This window comes from Neomonachus schauinslandi, chromosome 8 (genome assembly GCF_002201575.2).
Source record: "Neomonachus schauinslandi chromosome 8, ASM220157v2, whole genome shotgun sequence".
Taxonomy (NCBI): Eukaryota; Metazoa; Chordata; class Mammalia; order Carnivora; family Phocidae; genus Neomonachus; species Neomonachus schauinslandi.
Window position 1 is genome coordinate 85,201,011 of NC_058410.1, and position 25,962 is coordinate 85,226,972.

The 25,962-nt window shown below is 34.6% G+C and overlaps 1 protein-coding gene across 3 annotated transcripts in view; it reads right to left on the minus strand.

Annotated features, from left to right (window-relative positions):
* SMAP1 (small ArfGAP 1) overlaps nt 1-25,962 on the minus strand; it is a 168,339-nt gene that overhangs the window by 89,578 nt on the left and 52,799 nt on the right. For 2 of the 3 annotated variants that reach the window (XM_021691941.1, XM_021691940.1), the window contains 3 exons: nt 20,701-20,786; nt 12,382-12,457; nt 1,201-1,281 (listed from right to left, as the gene is read on the minus strand). In XM_021691941.1, coding sequence (XP_021547616.1) covers nt 1,201-1,281; nt 12,382-12,457; nt 20,701-20,786 — 243 coding nt within the window. The remainder of the gene's footprint in view (nt 1-1,200; nt 1,282-12,381; nt 12,458-20,700; nt 20,787-25,962) is intronic. The other variant, XM_044917295.1, reaches the window with a different exon arrangement.

Consider the following 25,962-nt stretch of genomic DNA (forward strand, 5'->3'; position numbering starts at 1 on the left):
CCCATCATGTTATTCATAGATTAAAGCAACAGGTTCTCAAGCTTTTTCCACACCCATCAGCAAACAATTTATTCTCCAGAGATAGGAAGCCATGTGATGACAAGAAAATCAGATCCTGTCACCCTTCCTACCCTTAAAAACTCATCATTAAAGTACCAGGGCCTTCAGAGTAAAGCCCAAAATCCTTCAGAAGGCTCAGAAGTAGGCTGTTCTCTCACTTCTCTCCCTATCCTATGCATGTTCTAGTCATGCCACCTACTTGCAAATACCCAAACAATCCACGTTGCTCACAGGTTTGTTTGTTTTCACAAGATTCTTTCTCTACTTAATCCTCTACCTAATCCTTATAGCTAATATTTAAGAATTTAAGATATAGTGGGGTATCTGGGTGGCTCAGTCGGTTAAGTATCCGACTCTTGATTTCTGCTCAGGTCATGATCTCAGTCAGGGACACGAGATCGAGCACCGTATTGGGTTCTACTTGGGATTCTCTCTCTCTCCTTCTGCCCCTCTCCCACCCTCCACTCATGAGTATGCTCTCAAAAAAAAAAATTAAGATGTATCAAAAGCATGCCTTCTATATTAAATAGCAGCACAATGAGTGAATGTCAATCATAGCACACACTGTATTGCATTAGAAACCTCTGTAAAGTTATCTGTTTTCCTCCATTAGGAATCACTGTCATTCACTCTAACCACCCCTACACAAACTCACATTCTAATGACTATCACTGATGATTCTGTATTCATAAATCTTTATTATACACATTACTATATCTGTATGATTACTATCATTACTTGACATTAATTTTCTTCAAATGCTTATAACAATAGAATCTTCTAAAGAAAACATTTTCAAAGACTTTTCTAATAGATCAAAGAATTCAATAGCAGCTATAAAACAATTCCTGTAAGTATAAAGTAGTAAGGGAAACAACAACAGAAAATTGCTTCTTAAATGTTGAGATATATCTATACTACCAATAAATCCATTTTCTGAAACTAAACAGATCAAAGCCCTTTAATCCTACTTGCAATATAGGAAAATATTTTTTAAATTGCTGTATTTAATATATTTAATACTGGATACCATTCAAATATAAACAACAATTACACCACTCTCAAATTATGGCACATTGTAAGAGAAGTTCATTTATCATTGAACACTACATTATGTTGCTGGCTAGAACACTACCATACCTCCAATTTGTTTTTCTCAACAGCAGCTTGTAGAGAAGGCGAGGATACCAAAGGCTGAAGAGGAGCATCAGAAGAAGAAATCTGTGGAATGCAGATGAAAAGTCGGAAGAACAAAGAGAAAAGAAGGTAATCAGAATTGACAGACACAGGAAATAAACAAAATCCATGCATTTCTGAGATATAAAAGCACTTAGAAGTATGTTAACTAAAAAAAATAATGTATCAAGTGGAGAGTATTGCTTTTTTTAAATTCCCACATGCAATTCCTAAAAATAAAAGTATTCATTACAGAATGTGTGATTTAAAATAGAATTCACTATGATATAAAATTTAAAATGTACTCAGGTAAGATACTCAAGTAAGGTACTCAAATACCAAAAGTATTTGAAAAATAAGGTGTTCATATGGTAAACTTTTATTCAATGTTACTACTGAAATACTAATGCTCTAAAGCATGAAGACACATTGTTTCAAGGAGCAGGAGAGCATAAATGAATTTTTGTTTTTACTTGTATTAACTATTTTAAGAATGGAAAATAAAACAGTGCTGAAATAGTAAAAGTTAAGTTTTAATCAACTGTTTAAGAAAGAAAAAAAAAGTCTGGGGAAAAAAAGAGTGGGTTAATGCAATACAACAGCTGAGCAGCAGAAGGACTTATCAAAAAGCAATTTATACACTTCCCTCTTTAAGATCAGTATGTACAAACACCATTTCCAGTGCTATATTTGCTGAATTACCCCAAAGCATTATGAGACAGTTATATATGCAACAGAGGCAATTTATATATGAAAATGGATTTCATCTAAAAGCCTTTTCACACATCTTCCTACCCAATTTCTACATGCATAGTTGATCACTTTAATGGAAGCATTATCTTCCTGCTCTCTTTACCGCCAAAATATAACTGAAATATGTTTACAAAATGCACAGTAGATCTTTGGAGCCATGAAACTGACATCTGTATATACAGCCCTATCATATCAATAGTGCCTCTAAGGAATTGTTTAAAATAAAAGGTGCTATTATATAAAGGTCATTATGTAATGTCAAAATAACATTGGGAGGTAAGTCGTCATTCAATCTGCTTGTTATTAAGTTAGTTATGGTTGTAATTCTTGAATCACAACCCAAGACCATAAACTTCACGGTTTTTTTTTTTCTTAGCTTCAACACTGCTTATTGGCTCTGTTATAATTGTGCAAATTAGCCATTTACTGACTACTAATGGAAATTACACATGGAAGAGAAGATTTTAAAAGAAAAACTGCACCTTAAACCCTGGCTTCAAAGTTGCTTTATCCTACTGGACATTTACTTGCTAAAGATCTTTATTGCCACTTTATGTAGAAAATAAGAGATAAAAAAGCACACAAATTCACTTAAGATGATAACCTGTATCATAAAGACCTCTTTGCCCAAACTCGTGTTAACAGCTGAACCTAAAATATAAATGAGAAATAGGTATATCAAGCATGTCGAGGGTTACTAATTCATGATAGTTCATTGTAAAAGTGTTTGTTCTCCTTTTGACTGATTTGGCCACTTTTTAAAAAAACTCAGAAGCAGGAATATAAAATTGTTTAATAAATATAGTAATTTAATAAAGCATTTTAATGCTTCTTCCAAAAAAGTGTTAATACTATGTTTCAGCTAGAAAGAAACAGAGGGTTGTTCAGTAGGAAAGACACTTGAAAAATTAATGGACACATTAACAGGTGAACAGATAAACAAATTGTTGTATACCCATAAAATGAACTACTATCCTGCCAATACAAAAGAAATTGTCTTAATAGTACTCACAAAAATAGGGGTGAATTTCAGAAATATGCCGAAAGAAAGAAGCCAGACACCAAGAGTACAGAGGCACAGAGAAACCTTTTGGAGCAAAGGAAAGATTCTATATGCCCTCTGTGGTGGCTACACAGGGTTAGATATTTTTCAGAGAACTGTGGGTGAGGGATGGGGGACGGATATTAAGAAGCACTTGTGATGAGCACTGAGTGTTGTATGTACATGATCAATTACTGAATTCTACTCCTGAAACCAATATTGCACTGTGTTGATTAACTAGAATTTAAATAAAAATTTGAGGGAAAAAAAAAAAAGTCAATGAAATGTACCTTAAATTGTTTACCTTTTATTGCATATAAATTTTATTGTCAATAAAATTCATTTTAAAAAAGTCAATGAGCAGGGTAAGATACATTATATGAGGAAGGAATGAGGAAATAGAGGTCAACATACAATCAGAAGCAAGAAACACCACAGAACAGAGATAGATGAGGGACAGCAAAAAAAGCAGGGGAGAAGAAAAAAAATACAGAGTCAAGAAAAACTAGGTGCTCTTGAGTATTGTTTCTAAATCTCTCAAAACCACTTCTCACCATCTTCTCCACTAAGCACTAATAGGAAATCACCATCATTTGTCACCTGGCTTAATCCTTTGGCCTCCTTGCCCCAAGTCTTGCTCTTCTCCAAACTAAGACATTCTCAAATGCAAATCTGATCACTGGAGATCCCTAGTTAGAAGCTTTAAATAGTTCATACATATTATATAAGGACAGAGTCCAAACTCCTTAACCAGGCCACAAGTGTCTCTACTTTATCTCCTATCCTCTCCTGCCCTGCTAAACTATGGTCTAGCCATACACAACTCCCCCTGGTTCCAGCTCTCTAGTCTGCTTCTCTTGCTTCTGTCTTTGCTTCTGCTACTTCCTCTGCTTGAAATACCCACACTTCTATTAGTTCTTACCCATTCTTTAATGTAAGTGGACACTGCCTCTTCCAGGAAGTATTCCTTCATCCTCCAGTCGGAATTAAGTAGCCACTTGAGATACTCCCAAAGCATTTCTATAATACTTCCTCATTGCAGAAGTTATTACATGCCATCTTGTAAAGATCCAATTACTTATCAGTATTCTTTGTTCAACTGACTGAAGTTCTCTAAGACAGACACTTTCTATTCTGTTCCCTATCTTTAGCACTTGGCCCTCAGCAAGGCTCAATAAAAACTTTTGAATGTTACAGGAAAATAAAAAGGAGGAAAGGAGCATCTCAGAGGAAGAACCAAAAAGAGGCTCAATCTCAGCAGTTATCACTGTCCTTTATAAGTTCACTGCTTGCTAACATACTTTTCTGAAATCTCATATGTTATCTACATTTACTCTCAAATTCAGAATTTATTTTGTAACTAGACATTAACACCATTTCACTGGATTCTAGTACTTTATATAGAGAGAGCAGACAAGACTTTGCCCTTAGAAAAGTTCACTGGAAATTGGTGGTGTCAGTAAATTCAGTTGTTATGACTGAATGTCCCTCTATTCCCTACTGTTCTCCTGCCCAACCCCTCCATCCATGAGAGATCGCACAGTGGGAACCCAGTAAAGATATCCTTTAAGAATAAGTGAGTTATAGTCCTTTCAATTATTCTTAAGCTCAGAGGTTCCTCTTTAGGCCACCATCAGGTAACCTATATGTGAAGAAACTCCTAAAACAATACAACTACATAAACTCACCTCTTGCAAAAGAAAAACTGATCAGGCAAAACAGGTTTCCAATTCCCGCCTACCAGGATAAGGTGCGTAAATGCGTTTTGAAATGGTATTATTATAAAAATATCAGTAGGATTATTTGAAGGCCATAAGGCAAAATGTTTCTCTTTTCAAGAAAAGATCACATTAGGGCGCCTGGGTGGCTCAGCTGGTTAAGCGACTGCCTTCGGCTCAGGTCATGATCCTGGAGTCACTGAATCGAGGCCCACATCGGGCTCCCTGCTCGGCGGGGAGTCTGCTGCTCCCTCTGACCCTCCCCCCTCTCATGTGCTCTCTCTCTCTCATTCTCTCTCTCAAATAAATAAAATCTTTAAAAAAAAAAAAAAAAAGAAAAGATCACATTATTTTCCTGATCAATTTTTTCCACTACCACCCTTTTCAACAAAATAATGCTATAATAATAAAATCTGGTGTTCTAAAACACTGAAAAACGTTAAGACCACTAAAAAAGGCCTTATAGATTAATTACTAGCAATACACTGCTTCAAACCCATTTTGGAAACTCTTGGATATGTTTTCTAAGTGGAGATTTTATCATAACAATTCTCAAGTGGCTGTCTCATTAGCTTTCAATATATTGCAAAGCTCAGGTTTTTCAGGAGTCCAGAAATCATCTTAAAAATATGATTTCCAGGGGCACCTGGGTGGCTCAGTCGGTTAAGCTTTTGCGTTAGGCTCAGGTCATGATCTGGAGTCCCAGGGTCGAGCCATGAGGCTCCCTGCTCAGTGGAGAGTCTGTTCCTCTGCCCCTCACCCTGCTTGTACTCTCTTGGGTGCACACGCACTCTCTCTCAAATAAATAAAATCTTAAAAAAAAAATGATTTCCAATGTCAATGTAATTGACACAAAAGCTGAAAATACACTTACTGAACTAATAAATAAATCATACAAAAGACACCATCAATTAAACTCATCAGTATGAGGCTTGAAAGACTTTAACAACTTAATTAACCACAGCCACCAAATATGTAGAAGAAGCCTAAATTTTAATATACTAACTTTAAAATCTTTACTAAGAAATGTAGAAATCTGGAAAACTTTTCAAAATATTAAATTCTTTAATTGCCACATCAAGTGGCAATTAAAAGGCTAACTAAAATGTGGATGGATGAATCAAACAACTCAAGTCAAATTGTGCCAGTGATATAAAGTCTTACAGTTAAGTTTGAGTATTCACATTTCTTAATTATCTACCTGCTTGAAGTCACTTGTTGCTGCCACCTTCCCCATCTTCCTTCAATATAATCATTACAATAGCTTATATTTATTAAGCACTTATGTGCCAGGTACCCTATTAAAAATGCAACATGCTTCATTTTATTTTACTCTTACAACAATACTATGTAATGTAGACACCATGATCATTCTCATTCCACACAAGAGGAAAATAAAATTGTAATGAAAAGAATTAACAAAGAAAGCCAACTTGAAACTGCTATTTTATACTAATCCTAACTCACTCACTACCTAATTATTCACCTAAGTTTCTCATCCCTATTAAAGAACATCTAAAATTCATTGCAAATCACATTGTCTTGAAATTACTCACATATCTTAAATAACTAATTATATAATCATCAATTAATTGTAAACAGAGCTTAGTAAAATTACTAGGGCTATCTCATTTTTATAGTAATATAATATAGAAACTTGTTTCTACAATAATTTCTAAGTTGAAATAATGAATTTACTTTTGTTGTATTAAATATTAGTCTTTATATACATACACATATATGTAAAACAAAACAAGTGAAAATTTTATTGTTTTAAACCCTTATATAATATTCAATTATATGGCAACTGATTAGAAAGTAATTTCATGTAAAATTCAGACTGGAGAATTAAAATCTTTATGTGCTACAAATTCAAGTATGTACTCAAACTGAGTTCAAGAGGTTGCTTCTGAGAAATGAGAAGTGGTAAAGGAAGCAAGTAATACGTAAGACAAACTGAAACAAAACAAGCAAGGGCTCATTTTAAAGTCACCAACTCCCAAAAATTATTAACTGTTTTCCAAGACAAAATTGAGGAAGTCGGGGGATCAGGATTAAATAGTTACAGTTACCTATACATTTTACTGCTCTAGTAGATTTCCTTTTTGTTTCTGATCATTATGATGGCAAATGAATAATGTGACTACGGAAATATATGTGAATATGATGGACTCTCCTGACTAGGCTGTTTATGACAGGGTTCAAAATGTGCAGTGTAATTAAGATCCCAAAATAGTTAATGATGGATTAATCAAATGAGAGACTCTTCTGGGTGTGCCAAGCCTGATCAGGTGAGCCCCTAAAGGGCGTAGGGCCCTTCCTAAAATAAGAGATCTGAAGTATGAGAGAAATTCTCCAATGAAGAAATAAGCTGCTATGCTATAAGAGGATGGGGTTAACTGTTAAGGACCTGAGGGTGGCCCCTAGGAACTGAGAATGGTCCCCATCTGACAGCAAGAACATAGGACCATAGTCATACAACCACAAGGAAATGAATTCTGACAACAATCATGAGCTTGGAAGACAATGAGCCTCAGATAAGATCGCACCCCTGGCCAACTCTTTAATTTCAACCTGGTGATATCCTGAGCTGAGAACAGAGCTAATCCATGCCCAGACTCTTAGTCAACAGAAACCGTAAGATAACAAATCCACTGTCATTTGAAGTCACTAAGTTTCTAGCAATGTTAAATGGCAAGAGAAAATTAACATAATAACCATACCTTACTCAAAAAAGGGAGAAGTCTTCCACATAATCCCTATTTGCCTTCTGAGACTTACTTCCTCATACATTTATTCTCTCCTCATCATCTACCCACCCTGGAAAGTCCTCTTTCATACTCACTAGACAAGATAGCAAACCCAAACAACAAATAATAAACCTGAACTCTCTTTACTCATCTTACTTTAGCATAGATGAGATAAAATGTCCCTTCAACCTGACATGTCCTTTCTGCACTATCAACACTCAGCCTATTTTTTCTTTGCTGAAATCCTACATTTCTACTAAGGATAATTTCAAACATACCTCCTTTAAAAATTCTCCCAGTGAAAATCAATTAGTGCTACCTAAATTCTGTGTTCCCATAGCACTTTTATTCTTCTAACAGTTACTACACTGTACTTTAGAATATAGCTCATTATACATGTGCATTACATTGGATAATGTTTGAGACAAAGCTAAGATTGTACAAAGATTACATCATCTCTGGAGCACCTGGGTAGTTCAGTCGGTTAAGCATCTGACTCTTGGTTTTGGCTCAGGTGGTGATCTCCGGGTCGGAGATAGAGCCCCACGTCAGGCTCCCCGCTCAGCACAGTCTGCTGCATCCCCTCTCCTTCTGCCTGCCCCCCTCCCCCGTGCTCACATGTGTGCTAGCTCTCTGAAATAAATCTTTTTTAAAAAGATTCTATCATTTCAATCTCAGTGCCTTGTAGATGATGTATATATTCAATGTTTGTTTGTTGCATAACTAAATGAACAAATAAAGGAAGAAACAATCCAAGGGAACTTCAACAGCCAATCTCTGAATTTTATATATAGTTTCAAAATGAGAGGCTAGCACAGATCTCAGGGGTGAGGAAGAGAAGTACTGAGGGTCGATATGAATAAGGGTTGATATGCTATACCCAAATTGGTGCCCAGCACCATGCAGTTACTTTAAAAGATACAAAAGAAATGAAATACCTTTTTTTTTTCAGTTTGAGGCTAAAAAACAGTACAAACTTTAGTACCAAAACATTTCTACTCGGAAATATATTTTCCTTTGTTTTTGTTTTATCTAAACTTTGCTTTTCCCCTTTAAGCTTCCTCCCTTAATTCACACTTAATAGTACTGCACAGCACTCAAAACCATACAGCCCATACCACAAGCTCCCTCCACAAAGCAGCACATACAACCCTCCCTGCTTTCTCAGAAGCACCATGTTTATATGACCAGATACCACATTTATTAACAGCTTGCTGAAGTCAGTTTTTACAACTATAAATAAATCCCTGGGTACAAAGAAGTACCATCCTAGATTCTCAGACTCTACATGATGGATTCCTATGGGGCTTAGTTCATGGACTCATTAAATGGCCTGACAGGCAGGGGGGCAATATCACAGAAAAACAGAAGAACTCTTTGCCACTGTTTTCTTTAAGTTTATTGCTTTGTATTTTGCCACAACAATGTGAAATATTTATGTTTCAGAAGGGCGAGAAATTTATCATTTTTTTAAAGGATAAAAGAAATTTTATCCTTTTAAATTTAAGAATTTAAATTTAAGAAATTAAATTACTGTCTTATATAAACAGGGTCAATCTTTAGGCCCTTACTCTTATTTAAAATAAAATAATAAGAGCAGTTACATTTACTGGCAACACTAAAAAATACCAGCTAAGAGAAGACAGAAAAACTATAAAAATCAAACACAAAAGCTGTAAAGATAAAGCAATTTGGAGCCATTTAATATCAGGGTAACAGCCATATCAAGCTTAAGAGCCACTCATGACATCTTTTTATCAGAGTACAACTAGTACAATTAGTATTCAAACTATCTCTCCTTAGATATTCCCTTAAATGCACTAGCGCTCCTTAACTATCTTAGATATACAATACTTATACTTTGTCTCAGGTTTATTTTTTTAACCTAGTCTCATCCCCACAATGAAATTAAATCTCTCTGAAAACAAAGGTCATGCCCTCTTTGGTTCAGTATACCAGGAGATTGGGACCATAACAAGTATTCAGAAACAACTTGAATGAATGTTCAATCTATTACTGAAGACCAAAAAACAGATATAAATAATGTAATTCTTAGTGATATGTTAAAATCAGTTGTTTACACACTGACTGCCATGAAAGAGGAAGAGATGTTTTAAACTTGCTAGAATATAAATTTTTTTTTAAAGATTTTATTTATTTATTTGAGAGAGAGAGACAGTGACAGAGATAGCAAGAGAGAGCACAAGCCGGGAGGAGAGGGAGAAGCAGGCTTCCTGCGGAGCAGGGAGCCCGATGCAGGGCCTCAATCCCAGGACCCTGGGATCATAACCTGAGCTGAAGGCAGATGCTTAACCAACTGAGCCACCCAGGCGCCCCTGATTTTTTTTTTTTTAAAGATTTTATTTATTTGACAGAGGGAGACACAGCGAGAGAGGGAACACAAGCAGGGGGAGTGAGAGAGGGAGAAGCAGGGAGCCCGATGCGGGACCTCAATCCCAGGACCCTGGGATCATAACCTGAGCTGAAGGCAGATGCTTAACCAACTGAGCCACCCAGGTGCCCCTAGAATATAAATTTTTAAAAAAATTATTATTTTGCTTATAAATGAATAGGTGGAATACATTTTCCCTTGGGTTAAATGTGATTTTTGTGAGCTTTTCTAAATCTTCATTATATGAATAATATAAACTCAAGAATACACAATCTTCTACCTTGAAATTTCCATTCTCAGCCTACAAAAAATGTAAAAACTTGTAGAATGAATTTCTCTATAAACCTTACCAATATTCATCAAATGTTAACATTATGCCATGGTTGTTCTCGCTACACAGACAGACACACACACACATACACTCAGCTGCCAGGTTTCACTGAACCATTTAAAATTATTTATTATTATCTGAAAATGAGTTACAGGTATCATTAAATTGATCCCTAAATATTTTATCCCAATACATATCTCTTAATGAATAAAGAAATTCTCTTAACTGAACATAATACTATTATCACACCTGGGGGGGGGGGATTCCATAGCAACAGGTATCTTCTAAAGATAAAACTGTTTTCCTATACATTACTAGATAATTTCCAAATTGTTGTCAAGAAGGAAAAAAATTCTATAAATATAATTAAAAACAACAAAAATGTTTAGGATTTTTTAAAAGGAGGTCTAATGTGAGGGAAGCAAAACATAAGAGTCTCTTTATAACTACAGAAAACAAACTGAGGGTTGCTGGAGGGGAGAGGGTGGGAGATGGGTTAAATGGGTGATGGAAAATGAAGGACGGCACTTGTGATGAGCACTAGATGTTATATGTAAGTGATGAATCACTAAATTCTACTCCTGAAACCAATTATTACACTCTATGCTAACTAACTAGAATTTAAATAAAAACTTGAAGGAGGGGCGCCTGGGTGGCTCAGTTGGTTAAGCAACTGCCTTCGGCTCAGGTCATGATCCCGGAGTCCCGGGATCGAGTCCCGCATCAGGCTCCCTGCTCAGCAGGGAGTCTGCTTCTCCCTCTGACCCTCCTCCCTCTCATGCTCTCTGTCTCTCATTCTCTCTCTCGCAAATAAAAAAAATCTTAAAAAAAAAAAAAATTAAAAAAAAAAACACCTGAAGGAAAAAAAAGGATATATAAGTAAAGCCATATGTTTTATAAACTACATTAAAATGATTTCTTAAAATTTCATATGAAAATATATTACTTATGTTTTACAGTCAGTCCTTTTCCCCCCATAATACTACAACTAAACTTAATTTTGTGGACATTATAAGTATCATTCTCAAAACTATCAATTTTTATCATTCTTTCAAAAGATTTCCTATCCTATATCCAATGCAGCCCAAACTCTATATACAAGGTATCTTTGTTTCAAAATATACATTAATGATACTTTAAACACTTTTAATAAGACTTTTTTCATGAACAAAAACAATGTATTAAAATATTCTTACTTTGTTAGTATTTTATTAATTTTTTTAGTATATTGCTTCTCCACAGACTGAAAAGAAAACCCAGTTTGTATACAAAATGAGATGAAATTATTGTCTCCAAATTGCTGGACATACTACTTAACCACAAGACTAACTATTTACAGCATGGCTTATCAATCTAGGAATCAAAGCCCCTCCCCCCCCCAAAACACAACTACAATAGTAAAGACCATTAGCTTTAAACTGTAATTAATTGGAATGAGAAAAATCAATCAGAAAAAAAACTAAAAAGAAACAGATATAACTGATCACTACAATAAGGTCTCAACTATTAGGTATCAAAATGCTTGCTAATAACCAATTAAAATGCCATGTCTTAATATACATCAGTCTGGACGCATCCACTAAAGCCCTTAGGAGAGGATAAATTGCCTTGTTTCTTTTTCACCCATTTCCAGAATTGAGTGAAATATTTTCCCTCCCTCCCCTTTCAATTAGTGACTTTATCTTTTTGCAAATTTCATAAATTAACTTAACAAATGGCATTTAATAGCAATTAGACTCTTACTTAGAACACGTTCTTTTCTGAATCAAGAGTTCTGCTTTGTGAGAGCTCATAAATATGTGAAAAAAAAATCCCAATATTCAAATTTTTTAAAGTATGTAACTAAATATATCTTTACAATAAAAAAAAAATTAAGCTGCTTTGTATGTTAAAGCAGCCTGGGGGAGCCTGGATGGCTCGGTTGGTTAAGCATCTGACTCATGATTTGGCTCAGGTCATGATCTCATGGGTCGTGAAATGGGAGCCCTGAGTCAGGCTCCGCACTCAGTAGGGAGTCTGCTGGAGATTCTCTCCCTCTGCCCCTCCCCCCATTCTCTGTCTCTCTCTCTCTCTCTCTCAAATAGATAAATCTTAAAAAAAAAAGTCTGAGATCTATTCAACAAATATCAATTGGTGAAAGAAATGAAGATTTTACTTACATTTGTAATAGCTATTGCATTTTTATCATAGTATTTCTTCTTTTCATATTTATCTCTGATGAAAAATTCCACTGCTCTGAAAATAGATAACTTAAGGAAAAGCATGAGTTCAGTGACAATGTACACTCCCCTTTATTCATTCCTTTCCACAACGCCTACACTCTATAGTCAATTTTCCTCCTTCCCAGTCTGTGCTTTCCTCTCACACTATTTCTGCAACTAAATTCTGTAACCTACCTTTCTTTCTGCCACAGAAAGTCTCTTTCAGGGAGTTCTCCCCATTCAACAAAACCACCTAAACCAATTCTAGAACGAAAAGTAACCACATTTCTCAATTCCACCACACTCCCCAAATCTCCACCTCCAACCAAACTCTTTCATTTTAAATTCTCAGTGTAAGGAAACTAATAGCCATGCGGTACCCACAACGTACCAAACACTGTATGCTATGTGTTGTCGATAGTTTGTTTCTTTCAATCCTTCCACAACCCAGTAATATATATACTATTTCCACACCACAGATGAGTAATTAGCAATTCAGAAAAATTTAACAATTGTGATTCCAATACTTCTGTTCTTTCCCACAATACATGGCTTCCCCTGGTTGCATCATAGAGGATTCCCTGTGTTTTAGAAGAATGGAGGCTTTTTTTTTTTTTCCTTTCAAAGCTGAGGAATGGAGAAGTCAAGAAGCTACAACCAAAGTCAGTACTATTTAATTTTTTGGAGTTGGCTGGACTAGCCTTATACGTTGACAGAGTGAGCCATTTCTAGTGGGATTTGAGAGTTTTGAGTTATCTGATATTGAAGACTTCTCTTACCACTCAATCACTACTTTATCGTATTTCACTAAAATGGGAATTTTTCCATTTAGCACCATGATCCCCTTTGGTAGTCAGGCAAAGCCTATGAACTCCTTCCTGGGACAGTGCTTTTAAATGCGTAAAATAAAATACACAGAATTACAAAGGAAATGTGAATTATACTGAAATACAATCTCTCTGTAGATCCCCATTAAGACATCCTTCTGTTCAAAAGAACAGTTACCTGAAGCAGTAAAGCAATACACTTTCAGTCAAAACTCCTTGTCAGAAATTAATAACAGCCTTTTAAATTGACAGTTGAGGCAATAGGTAACAGAAAGAGCTGACACACGAATACACAGTGGATATTAAAAAGTTGGGGTATTATGAAAACACTCAAAGGGGGCCAGGGAAGGAAATCTAAACATTTAATTTTTTAAGTAAGCTGAATGAAAGCTATTTTTAAAGACAGTTTTCTACAACGTGAGTATGTGAAGGGCACTTTATGTGATCTTTATCTCCTTTTTTCCTCTTAAACAACCTATAAGGTAGATACCATTTCACAACCAAAAGTGAGGCACAGGAAGTTTAAAAAGTCTGGGATTCTACAGTACAAGGAAGAGTTGTGATTCAAAACCAGGAATGTTTAGCATCAGCATTTTCAGAATGTTCCTGATCATCACCAGTTTATCTGTGAATCAGTCAGTTATTTTATGCTAATGCTAATAAATACTTTAAAATCTAGAAAAGAATGTTAAATTTGGAGGGTATTTTCAAAGTATCCTTGGAGACCCTTTTAAGTGAAAGGCCCCAAATCTGCCATCAGGCTGCTTATTTAGGTATGTGAAAATTTTCGCAGCCAATTCAATACCAAAAAGTTACCACAAATATGCCAATATTTCCATAAAATGCTATAATGTTATTTTACTCAAACTTGTAAATAAGCTAAATGTTAAGTTTGCTCATGATTATAAATCCAAATTCAATATTACATTTTTCTATTTTTTTTAACAGAAAAAAATGAAACAAAAAAAGTTGGCCTGTTAGATTAGGTGTACGCATATGGATATATTGAGCAATTTTCATTGTAGAGACAACTATTTACCTCCACGAAAAGGGAAAGAAAATAGACTTCACTTAGCCTGATGTCATTTTCACTTCAGATGATATGGAATATATTTATTATTTGTACATATATGTTTGTAAATTCGTGTATTTTAGCAGCAATTATATTTACAGTTATATAACATACAATATAGCATACATATACAGCTATTTTTTTAACTACAGAAAATTTTTAGAAATCTGAATTCTTAAATTATAATTTTTATGATTAAGTATCAGAGAAAGTAATACTGACATCTTTCCTTCTTAAAGACAGAAACAATATTCATTTTAGATATTGTTTAGAGTATACTACACCTTAAAGCTTGAAAAGATTTACTACTCTCATCTATGAAATGTTTATGATGAAAAATGATCACTGATTTTTAAAATTACTCTTAGAAAACTCATTAAAGTTAGAAATAGAATATATAAAATAATTTAACCAATAGTAAAGCTAAAATACTGAAAACTCTGATGTTTTATAAATACTGAATTTGAAAAAGGCAAACATTTTAAGTATGCCATATTTTTGAGTGAAAAACAATACAAACATCTGGTGAAATCACATGTTGCTGTGAATTTTCAGAAATAACAGATATAAGTGAAATCTTAATTCATACTTTATGTATTTTATATAAATAATTCAAATATAGCTGGATCTGGTTCTGCTCATGATACAAAACCCTCTCAGAAATTATCTAAAAAGTAAACAATTTCTAAAATTCTGAGACAAAAGTTGAGGTTTTCCAAGGATATTAAAATAAGACAAAATAAAATAAATCATTAGGGCAAGAGAACTTACTTGGATCTTCCTATTGTTAACATAAAACAATACTTTTCAAAAACCAATCAAAGCACACCACAGAGTGCATTTTTTAAGTTCCATGGGAGTCATCTGAAAAAGGACGGTGATTTAGGGAACATGCTATATTCTTGATTGCTCTCAGTTCCTACGTACTCTTAGAGCAAGAACATATCACACAGTCTTTATGTATATTTGTACAAGGTCCCAAATGCAAGCCAATTTGTCATTGTTAATTCACCTAAAGAAACAATGATTTATTGCCATGGTCAGCAAATTTTTTTTAGAGGGCCAGAAGGTAAATATTTTAGGCTTTGAAGGATAGATGGTCTGTGTTGCAACTACTCAACTCTGCCTTTGTAGCTCCAAAGCAGCCTTGAAAATACACAAATGAATGGTCATGGCTGTGTTCTAATAAACTTTATTTACAAAAACAGAAACTGGCTCATAGGCCTGTAGTTACTGATTCCTGAATTGTATCCCAATTTTGCCCAAGAGGGCAAAAAACAGTCAAGTTGGATTTACAGATCATCTCTATGTCTACAATCTGTCACTACAGACAACTTAAGGAATTTTCAATGGACATTCTGATAACAGTTTTGCATTATATGCTGACTCTAGTACTGATTTTCGAAGAAGATGGTCTCCCAACGTACACCCTCACATTTTCTGGTACCAGTAGGCACTTGTTATTTAACTGGCAGTTATTGTTACCCTGAAGTCAGCTCATCTGCTGAACCCATACCTAGATACATAAAAAAAGATAATCATACTCAACTCACAAAGTTGTTAAGAGTTATGGGAATAATACATATAAAGCATTTAGCACAGCACCTAACAGACAATAAGCATTCAATAAATGGAGTTAGCTTGCTTTTGCTTTTATATAACTTTGTATCTCAGTTTCCTCTCCTTTAAAATGGAGATAACATTAAGACCCATCTCACAGGATTATTGTAAGAATTAAATAAGCTAGTGTGTGTAAAGAACTAAGAACAGTGTGTGGCACGTAGTGAGTGCTATTTAATTTTTTAGCTCTTATTACCATGGTAGATGGAGGTAATGGATGGGAACTACCATGTTCAGGGTTAAGATGGCTTGCATATCATCAAGTTTAAATAGATGAGCAACTGATAAAAACAAAAGAACCAATGAATTTGGAGATCAGTCAATATTCATCTTCATTCTCTAGTTTCTAGGCGTCATTTGAGACATAAGGATTTTTTTACTGACAGACATCAATAATACAACCAAAAAAATTAGAATAATAATTTCAGGAAATCAAGGTAAGGAAATATTAATAACAATTCAAGTTTATGTGGTTGATTTGGCATTTAGTAAACAAACAAAAACAAATACCCCAGAATCTTCCCCATGCCTACAGTTACAAAACATTCAACACAGTACCCTGAACTGTCCCTGTCCTCAAAACTAACAAATGATACTATACAAGCCCCCCAAAAGTTTAACATTACTTTGTATTTTATCTTTTAACATGTATTTATTTATAATTTGAGATTTTTTCCCCTTTTCTTAAAGATACCATTTTAAAGACAATTAAATTAATATTTAGTCCCGAGAACAAAATCTTCCAATTCCAGACACATTACCACTGACAGCAATAAAATCTTGAAAAGCTCAAAGGAGAAAAACTGCTGATTAGCTTTGGTGCACAATAGACCTCATGGAACTGAAGTAATTAAAGTTTTTAGATAAGATGAAATACCCTAATAATGAAAAGCTTAATGTAAAGCTTTATCATTTGTCATGCACTAGTACATGCAGCCTATAATTAAACACATCCCACATGAGAAATTATACTTTCACAGCAGCTTTTGCATAACTTTGTAAATTGTAAAGCTTTTAAAAAGTGACAAATCTTGTTAAGAATGCAGTGAGGCCCCATATTATGTGAGTTTTACTCAGTTTGGTTCCACTTGCCTCTGGGGATGAGGCAACAATATTTAAATCAATAAAAAAAACAGAGATGTTAGGCTTTTCAAAGAGCAATGAAATTTAGAATGATTCATGAAATAAAGAAAGGGGATTAGTTCTCTTACCAGTTTCCCTCATAAAACCTCCAAATCACGATGTTTCATAATTAAAAGAAGGGAATAAAGTGATATTGCTGTAATATTTAAGGTAAAACAATTTTTAAAGGCCATAGTATTATATTAGATATAGGGGCTGATCTCATGGTCTGGGACATGGCCTTTTATACTCTATAGTCCTCTATCTCGAATTTGTTTAGACAAAATCCCTCTTTATTTTCTGACAACCATTAGATTATCTATTTATGAACAGTAAGAGATCAAAACCTCATATAAATATGATCATAATTTGTAAACACTTTAGAAGTAACACTTAGTTTGAAAAATCAAATAAGCATGTTTGAGTAAACAATAGCAAAAATATACATAATCCAAAAGCCTGAAATGAATTACATCAGGTACTTAAAAGTTGTAATCTACACCTAGACCTTATGATCTAGCGCAGAGTTCCAAACCATAAGCCTATCTATTTTTAAAGGCCATCAAGACTCAAAGTGGCAACACTGATTTTACTCAGACTATCATTAAAAAATATTCAAGTGCCCTTCTACAGAAGGAAAAGTCTGGAAGCTTTGAGAAGTTTCTTAATAACTCTTTGAGCATCCCATCCTTCCCAACCCCCAAAATGAAAATATTATGCTCTAGTTCATTGGGTTATTTGGATAATTTATTTTATTTTATTTTTTTTAAAGATTTTATTTATTTATTTGAGACAGAGAGAATGAGAGACAGAGAGCATGAGAGGGAGGAGGGTCAGAGGGAGAAGCAGACTCCCTGCCGAGCAGGGAGCCCGATGCGGGACTCGATCCCGGGACTCCAGGATCATGACCTGAGCCGAAGGCAGTTGCTTAACCAACTGAGCCACCCAGGCGCCCTATTTGGATAATTTAAAAAGATAATGAAGATAAAAGGCCAAGCTCAGTCCTTGGCACCCAGCAAACGTTTTTAAGCAATAAGACTACTTTAGCTGTTGTATCTTCAGTGTGTTAAAGGTCAAGGATGTAATCCTACCCAATGCCAATCAATTCACTATAAAAATCTTCTCTTCCCTGAAATGTTTAGGTAAATATTTATAATATTTAAATATAAATACTTAAATATTAAAAATATATCAGCAAAAATATCAGAATTAATAACTCACTACCTCATTAATCCTTTACTTCTATAAGGATCATCATAAAATTAATGGTAATTACTTAAATAATATTCCTACCAACATACACGAAATAGTGCACAGAACATAGTTCAATGTAAGAAGATACCAAGAAGCTAATATACAGTCCTTTCCTGAATATCTTCCAGGCTTCTTTGAAAACAATATGGAATCATGACGATGTATTAAATAACTTGGAAGCCACTTTCACCCACAAGGAACTAAATAAAGGATACTACCAAAAACTACCCTGCAGTATTCAAAAAAAAATCCAAAAAAATCAACTCAAACCAAACCAACCCGAACACACGTACAAACTTCCACAAAAAGGAGATTCTTCCATTTGAGGGATCTTATATGTCAACTCAGGCTTGGGGGTGAGAACCAGAGAGAAGAGAATAAATACAACTAGCAAGCAATTGGTAAAAACCACCCAGGACATTACTTGTTTGCTCTGCTATATTTCCTTCTACTATGCTCTATTTCCCAGGGTTCTGCCCTAGGCCTTCACTTTTCAGAGGAGAAAGAAAACAGCATTCCCAAGTTTCTCAATAAAACACACAAAAAAGAATAAAGGACTACTGCCCTGAGTAAACATAACTTCAATCGTCTACATGCTACCTACATGCTATCATCTACATGCTAAATCACTCCATAATCTGCACTGTATTTCCTGCTTTCTTCTAGGGTCCAGACCCATGTTTCTAGCTACTGAATTGGGATCTCCATGTATATGTCCAACAGACACCTCAACCTGCCCAAAGCAATGAAGTATGGCTCATTACCTTTCATTTCTGACCCTTCAACCTTTATCTGGCACTGAATTTCTTCTCTCAGGGAATATGCTTTATTTATCTCACCCATAGAACCTCCACCAAGCTTTAAAATTTGGGGTCATCTCAGTATCTTTCCTCAGAAACACAGCCAATCTCAACCTAATCCAATTGCTCCTGCTTTCCCAATTTCTTTCCAATATTCCCAATTCTTTCTTATCCATTCTCAATGCCACTATCTAATTCAATCTAATTATCTAATTTATAACTTCATCATTGCTCATTTCAAGGCTGTACTAGCATTCTACATGGGTCTTTGACTCCAAGGTCTCCTCTGACTAATCTTCCTTATGGTAGAAGTAAATGCTTTTAATGTTTCTCCTGCTTCAAAACCCTTCATGGCTTTTCAAATCCTTCAGCTTCCATGAGCCCATGGAATGAGGTCCACAGCTTCTATATGGTACCAAAAACCCTTCACAATCTGGAAAATAAGCTTCTTCTGCCACTTGCCCCACTAAACGTGAACCTGTCACATCAAAACCTTAAAATGTCATGTTTCCTCACACATTCATACCTCTACTCACACAATTTGTTATGTCTGAAATGTACCTACCACTTTTACCCTAGGAACTTGCTAAATAAAAACAGCCTTGGATATCAGATTGTTAAATTTTGGGGAAGAAGTGGGGGGAGCAGAAACAGAAAAGGCCAAATACAAATACCAACTTCTTAAACATAACTTAAAAGGTTTCTACACAAATATAAAAATATATATAATGGCCTGTATCTCTGTTAAGATCACATTTTTTTCCCACTGTTTGATCACATGAACTGTTTTAGTATACAAATAGGTATATATAACTGCTCTTTAAGAAACTACATTTTATTGTCAAAACTGCAAATATCACCTTTGGAGAGAATCACAAATACCTACAATCAATTTGATAATTTTATAGAACAGATCAATTTTGATGAGCTGTTTCCTCAAACTTCAATATAAGTTTGAGAAACCCTATATAATCAAATGATTTTATCTTTAACAAATGTGAAAAACATCTGACTAAAACGCCTGTGAGAAAATATTCTACTTATTCATTACGGCAGATTTGTAAAAGCAAACACAGTTGTGAAACCTATAACAAAGACGGAATGTCAGCCATAAATATTAGCATAAGTTACTTCAGCAGGTCCACCTGCACTAAATATGTGATCTGCAATTTTAAATGCGTACATGTCAAACTGCTTAACATAATATGATTACTATAAAAGGTGATCAAGAAAATCTCTTTAGAAATGAATTTTAAAATTATTCAAGATGCTCACAAGTCAAATCTCTAATAATACTCTAAAATAATAAACAACATATACTCTCCAATCAAGAGCTGCAGATCAAGAAGAATCAGTCGTAATATTTTACACTTAGAAATAATTACATCAAAATACTATGCAAATCATGTATTACTATTAAAAACTGCATACAAAGCACAGCTCAGAGCAAATCAATTTCGATCTTTAATAAATAACAGTACGATAAAGTTCACATCTTCCTAAATACAAACAGTTCAAATACGAAGTATAAAAAATGAGTTAATTCTTTTAAAATCCACAATAAATAAAGTTTAAAGGATACTGATCTGTCTGTGGTCTTCGAAAGTTCTCTGGAAGATTGGCTTCATAGAGTAGTCTTGCTTTAGTATTTCCCATATCTTGCATGCACTAAAATAAAAAGAAAAATCAAGTACTTTCATTATTCATATGAATATTAAAAAGTAATTCCTATATACACATACATATACATACACACACATACACAAATACAAAGTAACATTTATTATTTCCGATATATATTCTTCTCAGAAAAATAAATCACAACTATGAAACTACTCAAGTTCAAAGTAGAAGCATATTTTTAATTCTTCACATTTATTCAACTTATGTAGACCCACAGTTTTCTAATGTCTTTTTCTGTGAAAACAATACCATCTTTATTTATATTCACTACTTCCTAAAAGTAATTCCCTGGTAGTTCATGGCAGTTTTATTACTATTTTAGATTTGCCACTTGAACAGCACTGCCATTTCCAAGGGTAACAACTCAAGATCAAATTTTCTTTGTTTTGAGTTTCAAAATACTCTTGGGTTTTCATGATTTACAATCAGGATCACAATGGAGAGCAGATAAAAAAGAAACGTGCTAACCTAGAACTCTACAGAAGTGGATTAATTGCTTTGGGGTTAATCTCTTTAAGATTCTGCTGAAAGCTATGGATCCTCTCCCTACAAAAAAATAAAACAAAACAAAAAACATTACCCAATGACCCAAAGCTTCCCTAAAATCTACAAACCCCAAGAATAAGAACTACTCAGGAGGCATAAAATAATCTGATAATCACTTAAACCAGTTTAAGTTTCAGTATCTTCTGTAAGGATTAGCCAAACAGTACTTCCTGGATAATCTACTACATTAGAAAGTACCATTTACAAACAAAACATTATTCATTTTACATGAATACATGTTACAAATGAATACATGTAAAATGTTTTACACAGAGTTTAGGTTCCTGAAAATGTTTTAATTGGTAGAAAGATCAGTCTGTATAATTCCTTCTTTTTTCTTCTGATTCCGTAGACACACACCCACACCCCCAAGAAGACAATCCAGGTTTAACAGATAATCAATTGTCCACCTTGAGTTGTAGCCCTTAAGTGTACACAGAACCATCTTCCTTCAAATAAAAAATACAGTGACATGGGGCGCCTGGGTGGTTCAATCAGTTAAGCATCCGACTCTTGATTTCAACCCAGGTCATGATCTCAGGGTCTGCCTTGGGCTCCGCTCTGCATTGGGCTCCACGCTCAGTGTGGAGTCTGCTTGTCCCTCTCCCCCTGCACACTCTCGCACACGTGTTCTTTCTCTCTCTCTCTCTCTCAAATAAATAAATAAATAAAACCTTTTAAAAAAAAATACAATGACCTTTTTTTCTCCCAACTGAGAGTTTTAAGGTATGCAAAATACTAATATACTCTCATTTCTGGATATCTATTCTAACCCACCTCAACATAAGTACTCTTTCAGAGTAAATGAGATCATAAGGAAGGGAAGTAATAGGGGGCTGGGAAATATAAGGAAGAGTAAACTGAAAAAGAATGAAACAGTTTTTGTTATTTAGCTTTGGAGACAAAACAGAAGCGAAGGCAAAATAAACCCAAGGGTATATAAGCTGAGGGGGAAAACCTGTGTAAGGTGAACTGACAGTATAAGGTCAGAGGGCTCTATTACATCATGACACATACTAGCATACATATGAGTAGAGCTAATTTGTAATTCTGTGTGTGGAGAGAAGAGCTTAGAAACTTTCAGTATAGCCTACCCTTCTTGAAAAAAGAAAAAATGTTTCCCATCTCAAGTATTCAAATGATGCTTTACCTTTGTGTCATGGTGGGAATTTAGAAGTAAAGATGATCCGAGTTATGTAATCATAAAGGCATTAAACATTTAGGAAAAACTACAAGAAAAATGCCTCTTAGTTTGCACAATATCTGCAATAAAGCAAAAAGTAACTCATAGAAACTATGAAAGTAAAAAAATTTGAAAAGTTTCCATCAAGCAAACAAGAATACATGGAAATTCTAACAAAAAATTTAGTAAGACTAAAAACAGTATCTACTATGTATGCCATATCTCACTGACCCTAAGTTACATTTTTCTTCCTTTTTTAAGATTAATGAACTAGGAATACATCTTAAAATTGATAGTGTCTTGTAACTGATAATTTTTTCTTATGAGTCCACAAAATAGAGGTATTTTTTACGGAGATATCTTATGTTCAATGAATATGATAGTACACATTTCATATAAAATATTCTCTTTATTTTAATATTTTGACAAAATAAAAAATAATTAGGAACGAGGCATACATGTGTACTACACCAAATTATTTACTGTTGTTCTAGGGATGCTACCCATCACAATCAGATAGGAGAGAAAAAAAAGAGGTATAAAAATCTGAAAGGGAGAAGTAATGTGAAATAATGAGCCATTTCTACAGGAGACCGCTGCCAAAAAGTGACTGGGTACAGGTGCATGTGTGTGTGTCAGTTGGGATTAGAGGGAACAAGGATTCAGTGACATCACAGATACATAAAGATTGTTTTGTAAGAAGATATTGTTAGGCCCAGATGCTTTCTAGGTTTCTAAAGAGCAGAAGCAGTGTGGGAGGAAGGTCAGTATCAAAGTTTCAAAACACTACCTTTAAGGGCCACATGGAACACTTATGAAAACTTATTCTATTGGCCCTGAAGAGCAAACTCTGTCTAGCGCTCGGAAGAAAATAATGAAAATAGCCTAACAATTACAGTGATAAGCATTAGCCTCAATATTTTACTTTTATATATAAATTATATATATATAATTATAAATTGCATATTAGAGAAATTGTGTGCGCACATGCGCGTACACGCGCATGTGCGCACACACACACACACACACACACCATTGTAAATTTCGAAAAAAAAAACAAAAAACAAAAAACAAACAAACCAAAAAACCCTGCTTTGGGCATTATTACCCTATTTTGGCAGGAAAGGAAACTGAAGTAGCAAGATGTTAAGTAACAGGCCCAAGATTATTAGTTTCCATGAGTATTTGACTCTTGACAGAACCAACATCAGCCCTCAGGAGTTTAGAGATCTCAGGCTGCAACCAATGGAACTGGGGACTACCTCCTGCAGGACTTACAAACACCAGGCTCTTTGTTTTAGAGGCTCAGTTCTCATTTTACAGATACAGAAACTGAAGCACAAAGAGGTTATATGATTTTCTCTAGAGTAAGACAATGAATCAGTTACAAAGTTCAGACTAGGATCAAGCTCCCTAGTCCCAATCCTTACCACCAGGCACCAGCTAATCAAAGTAAGTGTCCAGGAAATTTCACCACAAAACAGAAGAACACTGTAAGTATTGCCTCCATTATTAAAACATCATTCCTGTTATTAAAATATTATTGCTTTTCTTTTAGAGTCTCTCAACCAAATGCTTCAGCAAAATGCACTGTTGGAAAGGAGAATTTTAGTTGCTTATTTTTTGGCAATTTATGATTCAGTTTTCCAGAGTTGAGATGAGTGGACTGGTTGCAAAGAAATGGGGGAAGGGGGATGATAAAGGGAATACACTAATTTTAAAAGAAAAAGTAAGTTTTATATTTTTTATTATTTTTAACTACCATGAGACTTCAGTTATGGGTAATGAGCTAGCTACTTTAACTTCTACCATCTAGCTTCCTGGAAATCAAGCCAGACCCTAATATTATGCACCATTCTGAAAAACTTTAAATTTCCAAACCTATTTTCACTTCTCCAAAAGGAGGAATACTTGTAAGGATATCAAACAGAGTATCGGGTGCCTGGGTGGCTCAGTTTGTTAAGCGACTGCCTTCAGCTCAGGTCATGATCCTGGAGTCCTAGGATCGAGTCCCGCATCAGGCTCCCTGCTCGGCAGGGAGTCTGCTTCTCCCTCTGACCCTCACCCCTCTCATGCTCTCTCTTTCATTCTCTCTCTCAAATAAATAAATAAAATCTTAAAAAAAAGACTATCAAAAATTTTTAAATTTACCAATTTTCAAAATTCTTTGGCTTTACAGAAGGCATGTAATTCTGTCAGTAAATTTTCTCTTTCTCTCACACTTCAAACATGAAAAAGGGAGGAAGAGGACTCTTAATTACTTAAGTCAAAATTTCTACTGTTTGTTTAAAAATATTTTTAAATAGGTATTTACTTAATAAACCATAGTTCATCTCAAAATTAATTCTTAAAAAACAGTCAAATATTAAGTGAGCAGAAAATATACTGAAATTCTTGACAAATGATAATAAGAACATAATAAATAAAAAGTCAATATGCATTTTTTACTTTAAGAAAAAAATATATTTATATTGAAGAGTAAGTGAAATGTGTACTTCACAGTTATGATAAATGCCATTTAGGTAGTACATACTTTAAAATTAGTGTTATTTATTGTTCATTTTCAAATTTGATCTGTCCTCATTTTATACACTGTATGTTCCTAGAAAGATCAATTTTATATTGTACTTTTTGCTTGAACCGTCTTCATTCAAAATCACCATTATAATTGCAAAGGGAGGCTTCACCTGAAAATGGTATAATAAATCACACTTAAGAATCTCAAAACCTACTCTTAAATGTATTTTGTCCTTGTCAATCCATAATCTGTGTTTTTTTAATTTCTCCACCTAATCCAATACATAAAACAACACCTGCCCAAAGACTCTCATATCGCCTGAGATTCAATTTCAAAAATTACTATTTGAACTAGAATGCTGAGAAACACCTACAGGCTAACATACTTCCTTCACAATCTAATGCAGATAAAACACTTCTATTTCTGAAACTTTCTAAGAAGAAAACATTTCACCCAATCCTAGTTTTTGCACTAAAAACAATAAAACCTATATTCTAAATGAGTTCTAAGTTTTTAATGTTTTAAAGAGACTGAAGTGAACTGGGGTTGTCAATTTAAAGTTTTAAATTGGCATTTAGTGGGGCGCCTGGGTGGCTCAGTCATTAAGCGTCTGCCTTTGGCTCAGGTCATGATCCCAGGGTCCTGGGATCGAGCCCCAAGTCGTTGGGCTCCCTGCTCTGCGGGAAGCCTGCTTCTCCCTCTCCCACTCCCCCTGCTTGTGTTCCCTCTCTCGCTGTGTCTCTCTCTGTCAAATAAATAAATTATTTAAAAAAATAAATAAATTGGCATTTATTTATGGGATTTGTACAATTTAATAAACTAAAACATACAAAACCAGTGACAGATGATAGTAGCTACACTTGCTACTACCCATACAGAGTTGTCAAATCACTATGCTGTACACCTGAAATTAA